At 38.1% G+C, this 18,968-nt stretch overlaps 2 protein-coding genes and 1 long non-coding RNA gene across 4 annotated transcripts in view; 1 reads left to right on the top strand and 2 right to left on the bottom strand.

Annotated features, from left to right (window-relative positions):
• The window catches only part of fam222aa (family with sequence similarity 222 member Aa), a 59,878-nt gene extending 55,708 nt beyond the window's left edge, over positions 1-4,170 (top strand). The window contains exons 4-10 of the transcript XR_013300251.1: positions 1,877-2,051; positions 2,243-2,320; positions 2,878-2,943; positions 3,026-3,061; positions 3,295-3,402; positions 3,610-3,717; positions 3,964-4,170. The gene's annotated coding sequence lies outside the window, so the exon portion shown is untranslated. The remainder of the gene's footprint in view (positions 1-1,876; positions 2,052-2,242; positions 2,321-2,877; positions 2,944-3,025; positions 3,062-3,294; positions 3,403-3,609; positions 3,718-3,963) is intronic.
• Positions 4,171-4,401: 231 nt separating this feature from the next.
• LOC144074460 (uncharacterized) lies at positions 4,402-6,100 on the bottom strand. Its single transcript, XR_013300303.1, has 3 exons — positions 5,823-6,100; positions 5,022-5,108; positions 4,402-4,907 (listed from the first exon to the last, which is right to left on the bottom strand). It is a non-coding gene; the product is annotated as an uncharacterized LOC144074460 (long non-coding RNA).
• A 1,065-nt stretch (positions 6,101-7,165) lies between these two features.
• On the bottom strand, positions 7,166-18,758 carry trpv4 (transient receptor potential cation channel, subfamily V, member 4). 2 transcript variants are annotated; one of them, XM_077600578.1, is made up of 18 exons: positions 18,556-18,758; positions 17,462-17,542; positions 16,616-16,856; positions 16,447-16,540; positions 15,180-15,355; positions 14,244-14,396; positions 13,451-13,591; positions 11,691-11,989; positions 10,970-11,149; positions 10,716-10,874; positions 10,351-10,443; positions 10,178-10,251; positions 9,775-9,940; positions 9,618-9,684; positions 8,880-9,184; positions 7,989-8,116; positions 7,792-7,913; positions 7,166-7,438 (listed from the first exon to the last, which is right to left on the bottom strand). In XM_077600578.1, exons 2-18 carry the CDS (start codon positions 17,468-17,470, stop codon positions 7,344-7,346), a joined length of 2,502 nt encoding a protein of 833 aa, XP_077456704.1. In that variant the 5' UTR covers positions 17,471-17,542; positions 18,556-18,758; the 3' UTR covers positions 7,166-7,343. The 2 variants fall into 2 exon arrangements, with proteins under 2 accessions (XP_077456704.1, XP_077456703.1); XM_077600577.1 differs by having other exon boundaries at positions 16,447-16,856.
• Between the last annotated feature and the right edge of the window lie 210 nt (positions 18,759-18,968).

Genomic DNA, 18,968 nt, shown 5'->3' with positions numbered 1-18,968 from the left:
ATGTATGTTTTAGGAATGCAAAAAACATTTCCCACAAGTATACATGTATTTTCAAACTCTAAACCTCAAAGCTGTGAGGGCTTCTAAAGCACTCAAATTATTATATTTCTAGGGAAAAATAATATTGTACTTTCCAAACAGTATTCGATTCAATCGGTGTGTGACTGACAAAAGAACAAGAAAGAAACAACATCTTTGTTTATTACTTGCAACCAATTGTAAACTTTAGGACATATTTATAATAAGAATGCAAACACTGGGATGTGACCTTCAGGTAATAAGCATCAGTAAGCATTAGTGTTCAAATAAAAAGCTCAGTAACTCAAACATGATCATAGATGCGTGTTGCATATACATCATTAAGAAGCAGAAAAACAAGACGTCATACGAGGCAAGCAGCCAAATGCACTGAAAATACTCTCGTAAATAGAGGACAGACCTCTGTGTCATTTATGCAAATTTCCCACAGTGACAGGAACAATAACTGGAAATTCAGAGACAGACCACAACACGGGAGGCTATTGTCTAAATCAGTGGTTCTTAACCTGGGTTCGGTGAGTCAGTCTCAGGGGTCCGGTGGAGCTTCTGCCACAGAGGTCAAGACAGATCAACTTATTATGTTTATTCACACTTGACCATCACTGGCTGCAGATGATCATGTGACATTGCTTGGCCACTCAGTGCCATGAGGAATTTATATATCTTGATTTTGAAAAAATAAATCATATTTTATTTTACACTAAAGAGGGATTTAGAGAATGTGCATATGGAACTGGTGGAGTTTAAGAACCACTGCACTAACCACACAACCAAATAAGGTTGCGGAGCTCCTAGGGCATGTATAGTAAGGTTTTTTTTATTGTTAAGAAAAAGACTATGTATATATAGTAAGGCTTATTTGTTAAAAAAATGACATAGTATAGTAAAGCTTTTTTCGTTAATAAATTGACCATGAATAGTAAGGGTTTTTTCTTAAAGAATGACCATATATAGTAAGGCTTTTTTCTTAAAAAAAATGACCATGTATATATAGTAAGGCTTTGATTCTTAAAAAAATGACCACGTATAGTAAGGCCTTTTTCTTTAAAAAATGACCATGTATAGTAAGGCTTCTTTCTTTAAAAAATGACCATGTATAATAAGGTTTTTTTTTTTTTTAAATGACCATGTATAGTGAGGCTTTGATTCTTTAAAAAATGACCATGTATAGTAAGGCTTTTTTGTTAAAAAATGACCATGTATAGTAAGGTTTTTTTCTTAAAAAATGACCATGTATAGTAAGGCTTTGATTCTTAAAAAATGACCATGTATAGTAAGGCTTTTTTCTTAAAAAATGACCATGTATAGTAAGGCTTTGATTCTTTAAAAATGACCATGTATAGTAAGGCTTTGATTCTTTAAAACATGACCATGTATAGTAAGGCTTTTTTGTTAAAAAATGACCATGTATAGTAAGGTTTTTTTCTTAAAAAATGACCATGTATAGTAAGGCTTTGATTCTTAAAAAAATGACCATGTATAGTAAGGCTTTTTTTCTTAAAGAATGACCATGTATAGTAAGGCTTTTTCTTAAAAATCAAAGCTAAAGCTAAAGTTTAGCCAAATGAATCCCAATTGAAAAAGCATATCCAAGTATGTAACCTTAGAAGTCAAAAACAAACACTGAAGTGCATGTCACCGCAATGTTCATAATGTGCAATATTGTATCTTAAAGTATTAAAGCCCAACCAAAAAGTATTTACAGTATGTTATTATGAAAACAATGTATTTGTTTTGAAGTATTAATGCCCAACCTAAAAGTATTTGCAGCCCCAGCCCCCTGACTAATGCACTCTATGATGAAAACGATGTCTTTTTTTGTGTCTATGTGTAATAGGCGTGGCCGAGGCGTGGCTGTGGTCAGAGTTCAAAAGACCCGCCCCCACGCCGCCATTTTTCAAAATGGCGGATGAGCCGGAGGCTGGGCGCGTTGGACTGCTGAGCTGCTCAGAATTGACGATTTCCCGAAGAAAGACCCGACAAACTTCTTCCAGGACAATGCAGCGCGTTCGGTACTTTGTCTTTTGGGGATTTCTTAGCCCCTGTTCTCATTTTAAGAGTGCTTTTTGACGGGAGCGTGCTTCATTGGCGTAATGTAGCCCCGACGTGGATGCAAACACAAATATTTGCTAGCAAGTTGGCTACATTGCGTCACCTATTGCTCTTAATGTTTAAAAAGAAACCCTTCCATTGTGTGTTTCAGTCGATCAACGAGGACAGACTGCTGGGAAACATCAAGAATGTGGCCATAACGGCCAAAAAGGAGCAGTTTGTCGGCAAAGTGAGTCTTTTTTTAATAGTTTCTAATTCCTCTACCCGTGTAATTGGATTGGATAAATTTATTATTCCCGTATTCGGGAAATTTTGTTGTAACAGTAATGTTTAGATATCAGCGACCAGTGTTCACGGCTTTCCTAAATTAGCTTGTTTAGCATCATGATACACTCCAATTTTGAATGAAGACACTTTAACTGGGTTGGCGTTGATTTTTAATAGCAAGATCCTGTGTGGGTAACTCACACTCACACTAGTGCCATCAAGTGGAGGTGTAAGGAATAAACAGTACACTTATAGAATACGTTAATACCATTGCCCTTCCCTTTCCTAAAGACTTCAGGGCTTGGACCTTTTGATTTTTAATTGTGGTTTTGACAAAACCTAAGCGAGACATTCATTCAACCGTAGCGCAGGGGTCATTTTTGACTCGTTTAAACAACCATTTTTCCTCCGTCTAAGAGCTTTGTGAGACGTATTTTATTTTTTTGATTGAATGGGAGTCATTTGTGCATCAAAATGGTTAAATAAGCAATGACATAATCATGCTGTGGTGTTTTGCAGAGGTTTAAAGCCACGGAGATGGTGGAAGCTGTCCAAATCTACAAGACCAAAGAAGTCGTGTATGACGTAAGACCTGTTTTTCGGGTTATTTGATTTATTATTTTCATGTCATGTGTACTAAAAATACTCTATTTTGCTTCTCTTCAAGGTCCACCCAAGTTTACCAAATCAATGCTAAAGAAAGGTGACTTTGGAGCGTGGCACAGCCTTTGACACCAACATCTTGAGGGCCCCTATCCAGTATGCTTTCCATATCTCCCACCACATTTGAATCAAATGATCAAGATCCTGATTAAGGTGTGATGGAGGACATGGAAAATAAACTGGACTGGGGCCCTCAAGGACTGCAGTTGGAGGTTGTTTATTTTCTTGTAATGTGTACTAAACCTACTCATTGTGTATGTTGCTTCTCTTCAGTGTCCACCCAAGTTTACCAAATCAACGCTGAAGAAAGATGACCAGACAAACTTCCCCAAAAAGGGTGACATTGGTGGATGGCACACTTTGACAGCAACATCCCCTCAGGTACTTGTCATTATAGAGCAGGTGTCTCCAACTCTGGTCCTCAGGGTCCCTATCCAGTATGCTTTCCATATCTCCCAAATGATCAAGGTGTGATGGAGGACATGGAAAATAAACTGGACTGGGGCCCTCGAGGATGGCAGTTGGAGGTTGTTTATTTTCTTGTAATGTGTACTAAACCTACTCATTGTGTATGTTGCTTCTCTTCAGTGTCCACCCAAGTTTACCAAATCAACGCTGAAGAAAGATGACCAGACAAACTTCCCCAAAAAGGGTGACATTGGTGGATGGCACACTTTGACAGCAACATCCCCTCAGGTACTTGTCATTATAGAGCAGGTGTCTCCAACTCTGGTCCTCAGGGTCCCTATCCAGTATGCTTTCCATATCTCCCAAATGATCAAGGTGTGATCGAGGACATGGAAAATAAACTGGACTGGGGCCCTCGAGGATGGCAGTTGGAGATCCCTCTTATAAAGACAATTTTAAGTTGCCCTGTTAATGCAGTGGACGTCTAATATTTTTTCCTCCTAGGCCTTTAATATTGTGTGCCTTCTTTTGCAGTGGGATGGAGGCCTGCTGACAAGAGAGCCTTTCTGATGTTGGTAAAACATAACTTTTTTTTTTACTTAACTAATCCTGGACTTAGTCTTTTGTGTGTTGACCCTCTTTTTTTATTTTCCAGAATGCCAAGAAGAGATTCTTTGTCCATGAACAGCAACACATCTTTAAATGCCAGCTGGCTAATGTGGACCCACTCTGATAACCCCTTTTGTGGAAAAATAAATGTTCTTGAAATGTACATTTGCATTCTTTTTTGCTAGTTATATGAAGAAAAAACAAGTGGCTTGACATTTGAAAGTTTTTATTCAAAGGTACACATTGGACGATCTCCACAACACTTGTTGAAATTTTTATTATAAAACACTTAGAAAAAAATTTCAACATAACAGGCAAAAAAAAAGTTTTTTTTTAATAAAACACTTAGAATATAAACACCAAAAATTAAAGGAAAAAAAAGACCATTGAGGGTCTTGGGTCTTTTTTCTCCAAGTGTTTTAACAAAGACAAATGACACTCAAATCTCTTTTATTGAAATTTCTGATTGGGAAAAAAAAAAGAAATCCTCCTCACCTTAGGGATTGGGACATCACCTATAAAATAAGAGGGGAGTTAGTAAATTGCAACTTTAGTCAATAAAATAATGTGAGATTGGAATGTTTTGACTTGGATATATTACAATATAACCCGGAAATAAGCTGCTTCTGGTAGCCAGCGCTATCACATTTCGATCTTAATCCATATGAAATATATAAGCGTCTGACGAAATAGTGCGTGCCTAAAATACAGAAATAGCACTCGTTACTGACACTGCGGCGTAAGAAACGATGCGCCAAATAGGCGTGACAATACGGTATTAACCTCAGAGCAGAGTTCAGAGACGATGCATCATCTTCAAGTGGGCAACCTGGGAAGATCACCTAGTCCTCCAGGACATCACCATGGACCTGGTGCATGCAAAAAAAATTGCGCAAAAGTTATCATATACAGAGACTGGAGATACAACAGATCGGTTTAGGTGGGTTTTTTTTTGGGGGGGGGGGGGGGGTAATTAGTATTACCTTGATACCTTGGCCCAGTCTCCTCTCCCCTCAAGGGTGTGCATGGTTCTGGACACACGGGAAAAACTTCATCTTGATTTAACCAAGCTATTTGGGAAGTGCAAACAATTATTACAGGAAAGAGAAGTCTTAAAGTAAATGATAAAGAATGAAAATAAGTTAGTGAGTGCTCGGTGCTAATTTCCCCTTTATATTATTATCTTAATTATACACCCCATTAATTATACACCCATGTTTGACATTTTATTACTTTGTCCTTATTTTGAATTTACCCATTCTCAAGATGTCAATAAATTATTAATGCTTTTAGCTAGCAGCTATCAAAAAAAAAAAAAATCCCCTTTCCAGACAAAGCGATTCAATATACAGAGTGATTAAAAACTAGGAGAAAGTCGGCTTAACCATTTAGGTATCAATGATTTTTGTTTAAAACAGAATTACAAATTGGAAAAGGGCGTTTAGCAATCGCAGTGAAAACTATCATTACATTCAACACACCTTCACCTGGCAAACTGACCGTTGATATCTCGGCTTTGTTTGATAAAATGAAGTCTTCCCCCACGACTCAATAATGGAGAGAATACGGACAAAATACTTTTGAAGTCAAATGTCGTGAGGCTAATGCTAAGCTAGCTAGTGACATGCCAAGGAGCCCATACTTCAAATGTCGACGGTGTGTTCGACCTGGCAATAAACTAACAGATTTGTTGGCGTTTTGGCTCAATTGATTCCTAAAAAAATCTCCCGGTAGGGTGTTAAAAATGCACATAGGCCAGTAAATTGCTCTAGTCTAGGGCTTACCTCGTTTGGGTGCTAGTCGTTCGACCGACGGCATGGAAATGGCTGCGCAAAGGGGCGAGATGCTGCGCAGGTGCATAATTTAAGCACCTGCGTCACCAATGGGCGTAACCACGCCCATAGGAGGTGATTTGTCCTCCCGACTCAATGACCATGTTTGGAAGATGACGTACTATAGTCGCCATTTTTGTAGTCTTGATGCTGTAAAAGAGTGTGTTCGTTTTTTTTTTTTAATATAAAAAGCCTTACTTTGCATGGTCATTTTAAAAAAAATAAAAAGCCTTACTATACATGGTCATTTTTTACAAATTAAAAAGCCTTACTATATACTATGTCGTATTTTAAGAAAAAAAGCCTTACTATACTATGTCGTTTTTTTTTTAAAGAAAAAAAGCCTTACTATATACACTATGTCGTTTTTTAGGAAAAAAACCTTACTATACTATGTCATTTTTTAGGAAAAAAGCCTTACTATACTATGTCGTTTTTTAGGAAAAAAATGACCATGTATAGTAAGGCTTTTTTCTTAAAAAATGACCATGTATAGTAAGGCTTTTTTCTTAAAAAATGACCATGTATAGTAAGGCTTTTTTCTTTAAAAATGACCACGTATAGTAAGGCATTTTTCTTAAAAAATGACCATGTATAGTAAGGCTTTTTTCTTAAAAAATGACCATGTATAGTAAGGCATTGTTCTTAAAAAATGACCATGTATAGCAAGGCTTTTTTAATTAAATAAATTACCATTTATAGCAAGGCTTTTTATTTAAAAAATGACCATGTATAGTAAGGCATTTTTACATTAAAAATGATCACGTTGATCAAGTTGCACGTTTAAAAAAAACACACAAACTCCACATAAGAGGTTTGAGAAATGGGATTGTACTCACTATCCAATATGTTGTGGGTTAGAACACTAACCACTCAGCCACTCAGCTAGCAGAGCAACTAAGGCATGTATAGTATTTTTTGTAAAACATTACCATGTATAGTTAGGCTTTTTTCTTAAAAAATGACCATGTATTTCAAGGCTTTTTTCTTTAAAAATGGCCATGTATAGTAAAGCTTTTTTTCGTGAAAAAATGACCATGTATAAAACAAGGCTATTTTCCATGAAAAAATGACCATGTATAGTAAGGCTTTATTTTCATTAAAAAATAACCATGATGAAGTTATGTCTCAATTCATATGAATATAACGACTGACTGAAATCCCTGAGTAAGATGCAGCAATAGAGAATGTTTTAATCTTGTGTTTTATGACATATTATACCGCTATATTGCTTCATAAATATGCTTGATTTCAGACTTTTCCCTCTATAAACAAATGATTTGACACGTTCCACATCCATTGTCCAATTTATGAGACCTCCTAAAAAATCTGCTGTCCATCAAGAAATAATATTTCCGCTTAGTTTCTATGAATACTAAAAGGCAAGTATCTGCATATTTGTTCATTTCTTGATCTAGCAGAGTGATCCCATCTCCTGCTGTCTTGTTGTTATAAGATCACATCATTATTCTTTCAGTGACGGGACGTCAGGGCCTCCATTTCTATGACTCGATCACGAGGACCTCGACTTAACTCTACCGCCCGTGGAACAACCGTGGACCAGCGGTCTGGAGAGGGACACAAAATATGAATCAGAGGGTTATATGGTTCATTCAACCTAATTGATGACATTTGTAAATAAAATGCACAAGTGCACTAAGTGTGAAATACATTGTTCAATTACACTGGGCCCAAAGTAAGTCTGCATATTTAGTTGAATGAATATTTGAGGATGCCTCCAGAGTCTTGTTTTGGATGTTATTATACATTGATTTTTAAAATATTTGTATGGCTGAAACACTGTAACTTGGTTGGTGTCATCATACGATGTGGGAAAATAAACCTGAAGTTTCAGTTTACTTCAAGAGCTGGGAACAATCCAACGGTGATTTCTATTCATGAAGTAAAGAGAGACTCTCACCCCTCCTCAAGCCTCGGACACTTTGTTGAAGACTGTTGGACTGACACGTCTCATTCTTGCCTGGGTCCTCATTGATTATTGCCAGATTTTGATTCCAGTGGCACCAGTTCACCTCATCCACCCTGTTAAAACATATTTAGAATTTAAAACATATACATTATTATGTATGGAACAGTGACAAGTGAGATGAAAAATACCTGAAACACCACCGTCGATCAGGCGTTCCATCCCAGTTCTTCCCCACAGTTACCATCTCACCAACTCTAAATGACTTGCGAATGCAAACTGGAAATGAGCGTTCGATGTCCAAGATGGTCGTTGCCCACTTCACACAGATATTATTACATTGTTAGTTATTTAAATGACTTCATTAAAATACCTGAAAAAGTACACAACTGAAGACAAGAACATTCTTTCTGAACTTTAGAAGATTTGTTTGTTTTACCGTCATATGATTTCATGACAGTTGGAGCAGAACATGGCAAAAGCAAAGAACGGGTAGCGTATTTTTCGGACTATAAGTCGCACCTGAGTTTAAGCTGCACTAAACAAAAAATGCACGATAAAAATGAAATGTATGTCACACTAGCGTATAAGTTTCTTTTTTGGGGGGGATTCTTTTTGGTAAAATCCAAAACAAAGCGGAGACATGTCATCTTGAAAAGTATTTAAAAGTAAAATAAAAATGAAAAAGAATCGAGACAACATCAGGCTGATAATATTTTTCTAAAAAAATATTTTTAAAAAAGTTATTACAACTTTTTGTTAAACCCTTCTCAGTTTTTTTAAGTTACAGGCAAACCTTGATGGGATAAGCCAAAAGCCCACCCACCGCCAATGTTTTAAATGATCAACACAAGCCTAGAGTGCCCTCTTGTGTGTATAAAAACAACATGTGCAATGATATATAGTAATGTGTAAATAAATTAATGGCATAAATCCCTCCACAGTATAAGTCAAAACTATGAAAAACTGACGGCCACTTAAAAAAAATACGACTTATAGTCCGGAAAATACGGTGTATAATAAGCATGTAGAATTGATGACGTTATGGTTGAATGCAATTGATTTAAGAAGAACCAACTGACCTGCAGCTTCCAAATCTTTTTGCTCTCCTTTGACACCTGGCCCACCGTCTCCCCCATCAGGGCGATCAACATGTTGAGCAGCAGCACAAACGTGAGGATGATGTAGGTCACCAATAAAATGAGGAAAACAGCAGGATATTGAGCACTGTGAATCATGTCCAGCTCTCCCATGCCAATAGTCAGTTTGAAGAGGTCCAGTAAGAAAGTACTGAAGGTGTCGGGGTCTCTGCAATTTGGGTACGTCTGGCAGCCTCCATCGCAGTCCGTGCCAGGGGGAGGGCAAACGTTAAGGAGGGATACCAAGGCTGTGAAAAGGTAGAATAAACATTTTTAACTCATCTACTCTTTGTGTTCATTTCTTACATGTGAACAATTTTAAAAGTTGTACACTGACATGACATGAATAGAAAGATGAATGAAAATGTTAGCTCAACGCATGGGATTGAAGTAACCATTTTGACTTAGTTAGGATTTCAGTACTGGTTACCAGTGCTGTATTGATTAATTCAATGGAATGATAAATGGTTGGATTATTTTGGTTGTCCATTAAAGTGATGGAAAAAATGTTTCTGCAATAACATAGGTTTCTCAAATATGTAACTCAAAACATGTAACTCAAAAACATACCAGTTGTATGAAATTGTACACGTCGACAGTACATGTTGGTTAAATAAAAAACGCATTTCATTTATTTTGAAAAGGAAAATTTGTATCTCCCAATAAGTTTCGTTGTAGTACCTGAAGCGTATCCAATCATGAAAAGTACATACACCAGTAGAAACCTGAACAGGTCTTTGAACAGAATCTGGAGAGAAAACACAAACACGTTTTAGTTACACTATTATTGGAGATTTAATGGTGACTGGGTTTTTTTAAAAATCTGCTTGCTGTCTACCTTCTGTATCATGATGCTGTAGGTACCAGTGAGCTTGAGACCTCTGGTGAAGTAAAGTGTATTCATCCATCCCAGGACAAGAGCAAAGACCATCACAGACACATAAGCCTCAATACCAGACAAGTAGAGAGCGGCCGTTACGATGATCAGGATGGAGTAAATGAAACTGAAAAGGACGCAGAAAAAGAGGCTGTTAAGGATGATGACTGCTGTCATGTCAACAAACGAACAGGGGTGTTCAACATTCAGGGCCCTTTGTTTTAATCACGGCTTTAATCAAAGATGTAAACTTGAAAACCCGGCAACTAGACGATTCAATTAAGAGAAAACAAATTTTGCCGCGGGTGAAAAAATGCACAAGATGTGAGGAAAAGTTGAGTGTAAGAGGCAGCGTGAGACTTACTACAGCAGTTGAAAGGATCCATCAATAAATAACGACTTCACCCCAGGGCACTTCTTCAAGAAGAGGTCCTTAATCTGCAATGAGTTGAAGACACATTTCCATAAACGCAACAACAAACACTCATTAAAGACACGAGTAAGCAACCAGCCATTAAATATTAGATTTCAACTCACGTTGGTAAGGAGGAAGAAGATTCCGGATGCTAATGTGATGACCTCTCCTGCCATCCGCAAATAGTCACTTGATGTTGTATAAGGGTAAGGGGGCTGCCAAAAATAAAAAATAAAAAAATGATAAACACAGGATGATTAAAAAACATCTCAGAAGCACTCAATGAGTAAAAGCAGAATATATTATGTAAAAAATACTATAAGGTTTGAGCTGTCTCAAAAATTTAAAATAGTAATGTGCTCTTTAAAATACTCATCATGAATGACATGATGTTATTTTTGTGTGTGTGTGTGTGTGGGGGGGGGGGGGGGGGGGGCAATGTAGTAAATGTATCGATTCACTGAGTTTTACAGTTTCTTTTACGCACCGTTCCCTGTGTCGGGTGGTAATAAGCCACCAGGGTAAAGACGATCATGGTGAATAGGTAGGAAATGACGTTGATGTAAAAGGTCACCGCTGCAAACTTCTGCCATTTGGCCCTCAGCAATTCATTAATGGGCTCTACTGCCAGCATCTCATGACGGATCTGAAAAACAAGAGGACATGAGAATTTTTCTTACCCTTGAAGAAAACTGTGTTTCCTAGGGATATATGTTGGTAGTTTATGGTGTATTTTTTTACCTCACTGTGACTGTTATAAACAAGTATCTCCAGCACAGACGGTTCTCCACCAAAGGTGTCCAACGAAGATAAATCATACAATGATGAGTAGACTGGTCCATAAGCCCAGTCTTTAAATTTGCGTGACAGATGACGGACATCCTCGTCTTTGATTTCACGACGAATGATATGTTGAAAAACCTATTTAAAAAAGTTACTGGTAAAATAAAACCTTGTAATGTAAACCTTTAAAATCAAGTTGCATTTTTTTTATCGAAAGGTATGTCTGTCAACACGAAACACTTGAAATGTAACTTCTTCTTTTTTTAAATCCAAATGCTGTGAACCTCGTGTGTAAGCGATAACAGATAATGAATGAATGTTATAACATTTTGCAGCTTGGAGCAACAGAATTAAGGTCAAAAGCTGCCAAATGTAATGCAGTATATAATCATGTTTTGATGGTGCCTTTGAAAATATTTTTCCTGGACATTTATTCAAAACTAGTTCCAGTATTTACCTTCAAATTTGTAATCAAACGCGTGAGCTGCCACAGAATGTAACAATTAAAGCTCAAACTGTGTAACTACCTCACATTCCAACCATAAATATAGTTTATGAACAAATACATCATGATTAATCTCCCCCCAAATCATAATCTTCCCTCCAAAACTACCAATCGAACTGCAGTCTCGCACAATATTGTTGTAACAGCCTCCTATATTTCCCCCCTCGTTCTTACCCCGATCTTCCCCAGTTTGGCCGCCATCATAAGAGGTGACATGCCGTCGTTATTGAGCACCCTCTCCAGACTGCAATCTGGGTAAAGCTTGGCGCTCTTGATGAGAATCAGGTCATACATCTTGGTGAGGAAACGGGTGTTGTCCTTGGTGTTGTCCGCGATGTGAACCAAGGCGTGCAGGACCGTATTGCCTCGGGAATCCTGTCGCCTCAGGTCGGCCTTCTTGTGGGGATTCTCGGTCAGATAATGCACAATGTTAGGCTGATTGGTGCACGCGGCCAGTGAGAGAGGCAGCTCACCTGCGGGAGGCAAAAGTAAGATTTCTCAGTGGCCTGTGGAGGAAGACAATTTAGGGGAAATGCAAACAAATCAACGCGAGGGTTCATCAGAAATTGTTGCTGGCTTCTGTTTGTTTTTTGCGGAGCATTCTAAACATGGATCAAAGATTGGACTTTAATCCCCGTTATGAAAACAGCGCAATTAGCAGTTCTTGGAGGGAAGGATGCAGTGGGGCCAGAGTGCCAAAAGCAGCTAGAGAAAATGAGCTGTTGCCATGGGTGACAGATTACTTTGTCACCTCGGATAGAAACGCTCCTCTTCATGGATTTGCACGGGTGCACGCTGAGTGTTAGGGTGAGTGGAAATCCCATTAGCCATCAGCCTGCCAGGTTCCTGTTCACCTCGCCGCAAAGCTCCGCGGCAAATTACTCACACTGTGCACGGACACGCTGGGATTTGGGAATGACAACCGTGCTACACGCAAATAGAAATCATCTCCTCCGCGATGGCTGAGGAGTAAAATGTGCGTTTACATTCAAATATAAACAAGGTTTTATAGACGAAAATAAAAGAAGCCACAATCAAGGGGCTTCATTTATTTTAGTCAGATGAAATACGGAATTTGTTTTTTTTCCCTTTTAATAGCATATAGTGCCAAAGGGATGTAAAAAAAAAAAGATACTACAACTATTAATTTTGGTGTGTTTTATTTGAGGAGTTTTTTTTTCAATGATACATCAAAAATATTCTTTATAGTTAATGCTCGAGTTTTGTTTTATCATCCATATCTTAATCTCTGCGTATTTAGTTAGAAGATCTATGTATAACCAAAAAAAATACTTCACAAGGCAAACTCAATAACTAATTTTACATTAACGAGAGTTTATTGAGTTTTGCCATTTCTGCATTCAATTAAACCCTACCGAAAGGTGCAAGTGTACATAATGATAGGATAAGCCAAAGTGGTACAGGTATATTATATGTGTATGTGTATATAAAGAAAAAAAAAAGAAAAAAAAAATATATATATATATATATATACCAACAGAGGGCAATGTTGTAATTTACTTAAAGTGGGTTTTTAGATTTTGAGCAGAGGTTGTTTGTTTTCCACTTCAGAACACAGACATCTTTCTTTCACTTTGAACACACGGCATAGTATATAGATGTAGGGAGAAACTCATATGGAAGGTGGAGTTCTCCCGAAAGAGTCTAAACTTAGGCCTACCAGTTTCAAACGGGTAATGGAGAAACTGTGGCACTTCTATATCCCTGCCAAGAACATGTACCAAGTACAGTAAGTACAATTCTGTCTGGGTTAAAGCTGTGTTAAACGCAGTCAAAGTGGAAAAATTAAAGACATGTGGCATATTTACCTCTGTCTCATTTCCTGAACACTGCTCGAGGATGGTTCGAGGTTCAACCAAGTGTTCAATTACAAAGAGGCACTGTTTAAAGTAGGCACAAACACAGGCTATTACCAAAGTAGAAGTAGCCTCCCTCATCCCTGGGCTGGAAGAAGCGCCCTCTGGCCTGTGCGTGGACATCAGCGCCCTTCTCCACCAATAGTTCCACGTACTGTTTACAGCGACGCTCGATGGCAATGTGGAGCGCCGTCTGGCCTGACCAGAAACAAAAAATGCCCTGAGTATGAACACATTTGTGTAGGAAGATTCAAGTTTAGGTTACAGTAAAAAGGATAGAGTACATGATAGCATAGCTTTTTTCAATCTTGAACCAGATGTTTCATGAATTAAAACATAATTTACCGTATTTTCCGCACTATAAGGTGCAACTAAAAGTTTTTTCTCAAAAGCCAACAGTGAGCCTTACAATCTGGTGCGCCTTATCTATGGATCAATTTTTGTTCATCATTGTATGAAATTCTCTTTAGGACATCTCTATTTAATTGATGCATAACAAAACTCCTAAGCACTAGTACTACTGCTACATCTAGTGGAAGTGTAACAGAATCCCCTACTACTACTACTACCACTACCACCACCACCACCACTAGGACTACTGAATTTATATATGAAACAACATTTGAGATAGGACATTCATTGAAGGTCCGCCTTATAAATGCAGAAAATACAGTACATCAAATCATTTCACATTAGATACTCCAGTTCTATTTGATCAGTGAGCACATTTGCACTGTAAATACTGTGCATTCCTTTTCTTCACAATGTGGCCTCACCCAACACACTAAATAATTTGATGGAGTCCTGGTGGAAAGAGGACGGATTGAAATTAGACCAGCATTTTCCATACCTCTGTAGTAAACATCCCTAAAAGGAGTGTTGATAAACTCTCTCAGGTTTCCTGTCTTCTCTGCTACGTCCACCAACAGCGGGATGGTGTCGTTCTGCCCACTGTAGAGGTTCAACAGGGCTTTAGGAAGACATGTTTTACCAGTGGACAGCTCTGATGGAGAAATGACATTAAAACCAAGAGTGCGTTTACACATATTCAGTATATTTTCAGGATAAAGAGTGACATTTACTAGCAATGAAAAAACCTTTTGTGGTTTAACTCGTGCCTAAAGGGTCAAAAACAGTTGACGGAGTGCATTTATGTCTTCAGGTAATTGGGGGACGAATACAACTAAAGTAAATAAGTACAAATACAAATACACCTTAAGTCACATCTGCTCTATTCTAATCCAGCCTAGTTTTGGAGACTGCTTAGCGCCTTCAAATAGGCGACAGTTTGGTGTGATTTTTCTCTGCTCCCTGTTACAACCCTCAAGCACACACAGGAAGCATTTCTTGGGACTGCCCAGGGTAGGACAAAGGCGATGACATCAGCCCCCTTCCCTGTTCAAATCTATCTAGGTCAAAGAACAGCAAGGACCATAGGCTCAGCACAAAACGCAAGGTGGAAACTGCTTCATTCGGAGCTAGACTCTGGTGCCTCGGTTCGAACATCACCCTGAGATTATAGAACATGAGTGGGGAAAGCGGTCCTCAAGGGCCATTGTGGGTGCAGGTTTTGTTCCAACCAATCCAGTACAGACAGTTTAACCAATGGGCTGTCTGCTGAAACAAGAAGCACCTGACTGCAATCCACTGATTGCACTTCTAAGATACCAGATTTGTGGAAAGGTGTCCTCTTTAGAGCTTGGAACGAAAGCATGCAACCACTTCGGCCTTTTGTGGAATAGTTTGCCCACCCATGCTATAGATAGTCAAACACTTGAGATCCTACCTTTGAACTCCTCATCCGTCAACCTCTTGTCGTTAGTCTGCAAGTACGCCAACAGGCCCTCCAAAGCCTCAGGATCCCCACGTGACACGCATTCAAAGAGGAGAGAGCGGTTGAATACTTTCATCACTTTCGGAGGATCCTCACTTGGCCCGTCTTCATTGCATGTCTCTGTTTTACTATGGAAGCAAAGAAAGCATGGGTATTAAAGTGTTTCCATTTGACACAAGATAGTGACAACAATACAGTTGAACTAAGAATTGGATTCCCCCATTTTTATCTCTCTTAGTGGATTGTTTTACTGTTTAATTGACTGATTGAATTCTTTATTTGAAGATATTAAAATAAACTTTAAGCATTACATTACAATATTTTGCATTGCAATGAAACATATATATCAATTAACAACATTCCAGAACACCCTCACAGCCCACAACAAAATATTTTTAAAAGCAGTAATTAGAAGGTAAGATTTGATTAAACCTATCTCAGAAAATTGATGTAGCATAACATAATTTTCAATATATTGCAGTTTATGCGCTGGCAAAAGTGATCTGTTTCATAACTACTATATTCAAAATTGTTGATGTAACTTTTCCTCTCTGTTCCTCATAAAGATACATTCATTTTATTTATATTTGTTTTTGTTAAAATGTGTTACTTCAGTAGTGTTTTGTCTCCACGTCAATAGCATTCCATATTTACATAGTACAGAACCGAAAATATCACCCGTATATTCCCAGCAATTTGAGTATTCCTTGCTTTGTATATGGCAGTTTTATAGTGTACAATATCTATTAATTTGAAAGGATGAGTTAATTAAAAGGCATAGTAAAGTCACAATTTGAAGATTTGAGTAAAAATATCCATTGGCAAAAGGGCTGTAAAACTGACTATGTTGGAAAAAAATAATTTTCATGTTAACAGTGAACTAGCAGCTACATGTGTTCGTTCATTTTCACTTCATGCAGGTTTGATTACTAAGTGTCTAAATATTTTTGCCCATACAGTGTAGGGCTCTGTTAGTAAGGAGAGTGCTGGGTGGAGGCTGTTGTCAAAATATTACCTCAACGGTCACACGAGGCACCAACAGCTTACTCTCTGTTAAAATAGTGCAAAAAGACCTGCACTGTGTGTGCTGACATTTTTACATGTGGCGCACCTCTGTCTCCAGAACTTGAAGGAATTTTTAGGGGGACAGCATTTTCCCCACCGCTGACCCAATTAAAATAAATCCATTTGATCCATTCGGATAGAAGCGCCTTCTCACCCTCTTGGCAGTTTTTTCCTGCGTCGTTTCTGGTTACTTGTGTTCCTGTAGGTGCCGTAGTCAAAGAGGGAGTCCATGGGTGCTTTCTTTGGACCTGGAACCACACTTGATTCGTATATGGTGGCTTCCAGTAAATCCATCGGGTTGGAAATGCCCTTTTTGAAAGCACCTTGGAACTTCATCCGCAGGTTTTGCCTCCCATCCGCAGGCTGAACCAGCTCCTGGGCTGCGACCTGACCACAGTCCTGATTAGACGGAGAGCCATTCGCGCTCTCAAACAAGTCCGAGAACTCCGACAAGAACTGCCCATCGTTCTCGGCCTGTGAGACGTCGCCGTCGCCGGGATCGACGGTATCGGCCTTGGACAGGGCGAGGTGGCATCTTCTCAGGAGGGTTGTAGCAGAGCGACCCTAAAGTGACGAAAGGCCACTGGGTCAATTTAAGAAGTTGCAGGCAAAATACTATATTTAACAAACTTAATGGATATAATAGCAAAATAAATTGACTTTAGGGGAAACTTTATGGTTAACCGGCTGTTTTTTTAAACAATGATCTTAAATGAAGATTTTACAAAACTTTTAAATGTAGTAATTCATTCCAATACAGTATGTTATCCTAGATTTGGCTGTGAAGAGGGGAATACCCTTTGTGATTTGGCCCAGCCTCTAAAATATATCATTTTTTAAAACATTTATTTATTCATTTACAAAGGACAGACAGTAACGTATAAATAAAATAGAATACTCTAATTGTGGAATCACAGTGGCAATTTTTTGCACACGCATTGTCTTTGTGTGTGCGTGTGTCTTTTTAAAATTTTAGCCAATTCAAATACATCAAAAGGGATTTTTAATTGTTCTTAGCCAAGATTAATTTGTCTTGAAATTCACTTATATTATGTTACATTTTAAATCAAAATGATAATCTTGTCAAATACCATGACAGAAAAAGGGCACCAAAGGACAACAGGATTAAATCTAACTAAATATGTTCACAGATTTCCCGGATTCTGTACCTCATTCATCCCTTTTGTCACAACAGTATGCCAAATTCTTTTTCAAGTCAAGTGGAAATGATGGCAAAGCATGCGTTCAACCTGAAAATCACAAAGAGAAGTGAATGCAGGGTCAATTATTGTGATTATACATTGTTTATACATAAGAAAAATATTCAGACTAACATGAAAAGGTGTTGCTGTCCAAAGTTAGGACAAATTGAAAACCGCAAAGACGATGCCAAAAACAATTAGGTGACTTTAACGCGTGCGCTGTCATAGGTCGGTAAAACCAACAAGTGGAATCATTCTACCTGCGCTTTTGAATGCATGTTACCCTCAACAGCAAGTCATTTTTAATTTCTCAGTCACTGTGGCAACATATCCAAAAACAGGGCCGATATGGTCATCACAGGCCGTAAAACAACCGCTCAAATCCTGCTTTGGCTCATGCCATTGCAATCTTATCTCAGGCCTGAAAGGGAACAAGACAAACACAAGAGGGATGTGGGGGTTCGGCCATGACTCACACATGGATTATCATGCCGTTTCACATCGCTTCACATTAGATAGTGACCAGTCACAAAACGATGGTGTGTTTGATATACTGAGTAAGAAGATGTATAATGCAGGTGTGGGGACCCTCCTCTAAAAGTAACCCAAACCCAAGGTGAGAAGAAAGGTGAGGAATAAAAGTGGCCCTAAAAATGTACTTTTGGACTGCAGAACTGAAGTTATGATAAAGCACCATATCCCTAGTTTCATTGCATGCACACACATTACAACTACAGTATCCCACACTGGTTATTTAATTTTAAAAAAATAGAAAAGAGGAATTACTTCCAGTAGTGATGAAAGAAAGGAGCTCTAAAATTTCAAGAATATCATATTAAAAGCATTAAAAAAATAATAAAATATATATTTCAAAATAAAATGCCTCTGTATCAAAAAGATGAATTGAATGTCAACAGAATACTTTGTAAACAAAATCAAACTGAAGGTAAAAAGGACAAACAACTAAGTGTATTGCTTCTAGTTTACAGCAAATGTTGTCAAACTTTTTATAGCAAAAGTTGTTAAAATGGTGTTTATGGAAAAATGAAAATTGCATTTACCTGGCTGGCAAGGCTGATTTTTTTTCCACTTTGGTCCGTCAATTTTCCTCCAGCATGTGGCAAAAAGTTCTTCCTCCAATGCAACACACACGCTTCTTTTTTTCTGACTTTGGGCGGAGAGAAAGTTTGTCATTTAGGAACTTGGCTCCAAAGTAGGAACTAACGACGCAGTGAGACATGCAGTACCAGACATTCCCACAAGACGGAGTGATTCGACAGGAAAGATGCACTTTAAAAGGGATCAATAGTTGAAAAAAGTACACAAAACATTTGGGTGCATTATTTTCCACCATTTGCATTCTGTATTTCTTCAAGCGCTTGTGTAGGATTAAATGGTAAATAATTAAACATTTCATCATGCTACTTAATTATCTACTGCATGGAAATATAATGTGCACAGAAAAACATTATTA

The sequence above is a fragment of the Stigmatopora argus genome, chromosome 5, assembly GCF_051989625.1.
Source record: "Stigmatopora argus isolate UIUO_Sarg chromosome 5, RoL_Sarg_1.0, whole genome shotgun sequence".
Taxonomy (NCBI): Eukaryota; Metazoa; Chordata; class Actinopteri; order Syngnathiformes; family Syngnathidae; genus Stigmatopora; species Stigmatopora argus.
Note: the sequence above shows the minus strand (reverse complement) of the source record. Positions and strands in the feature narration are given on the sequence as shown.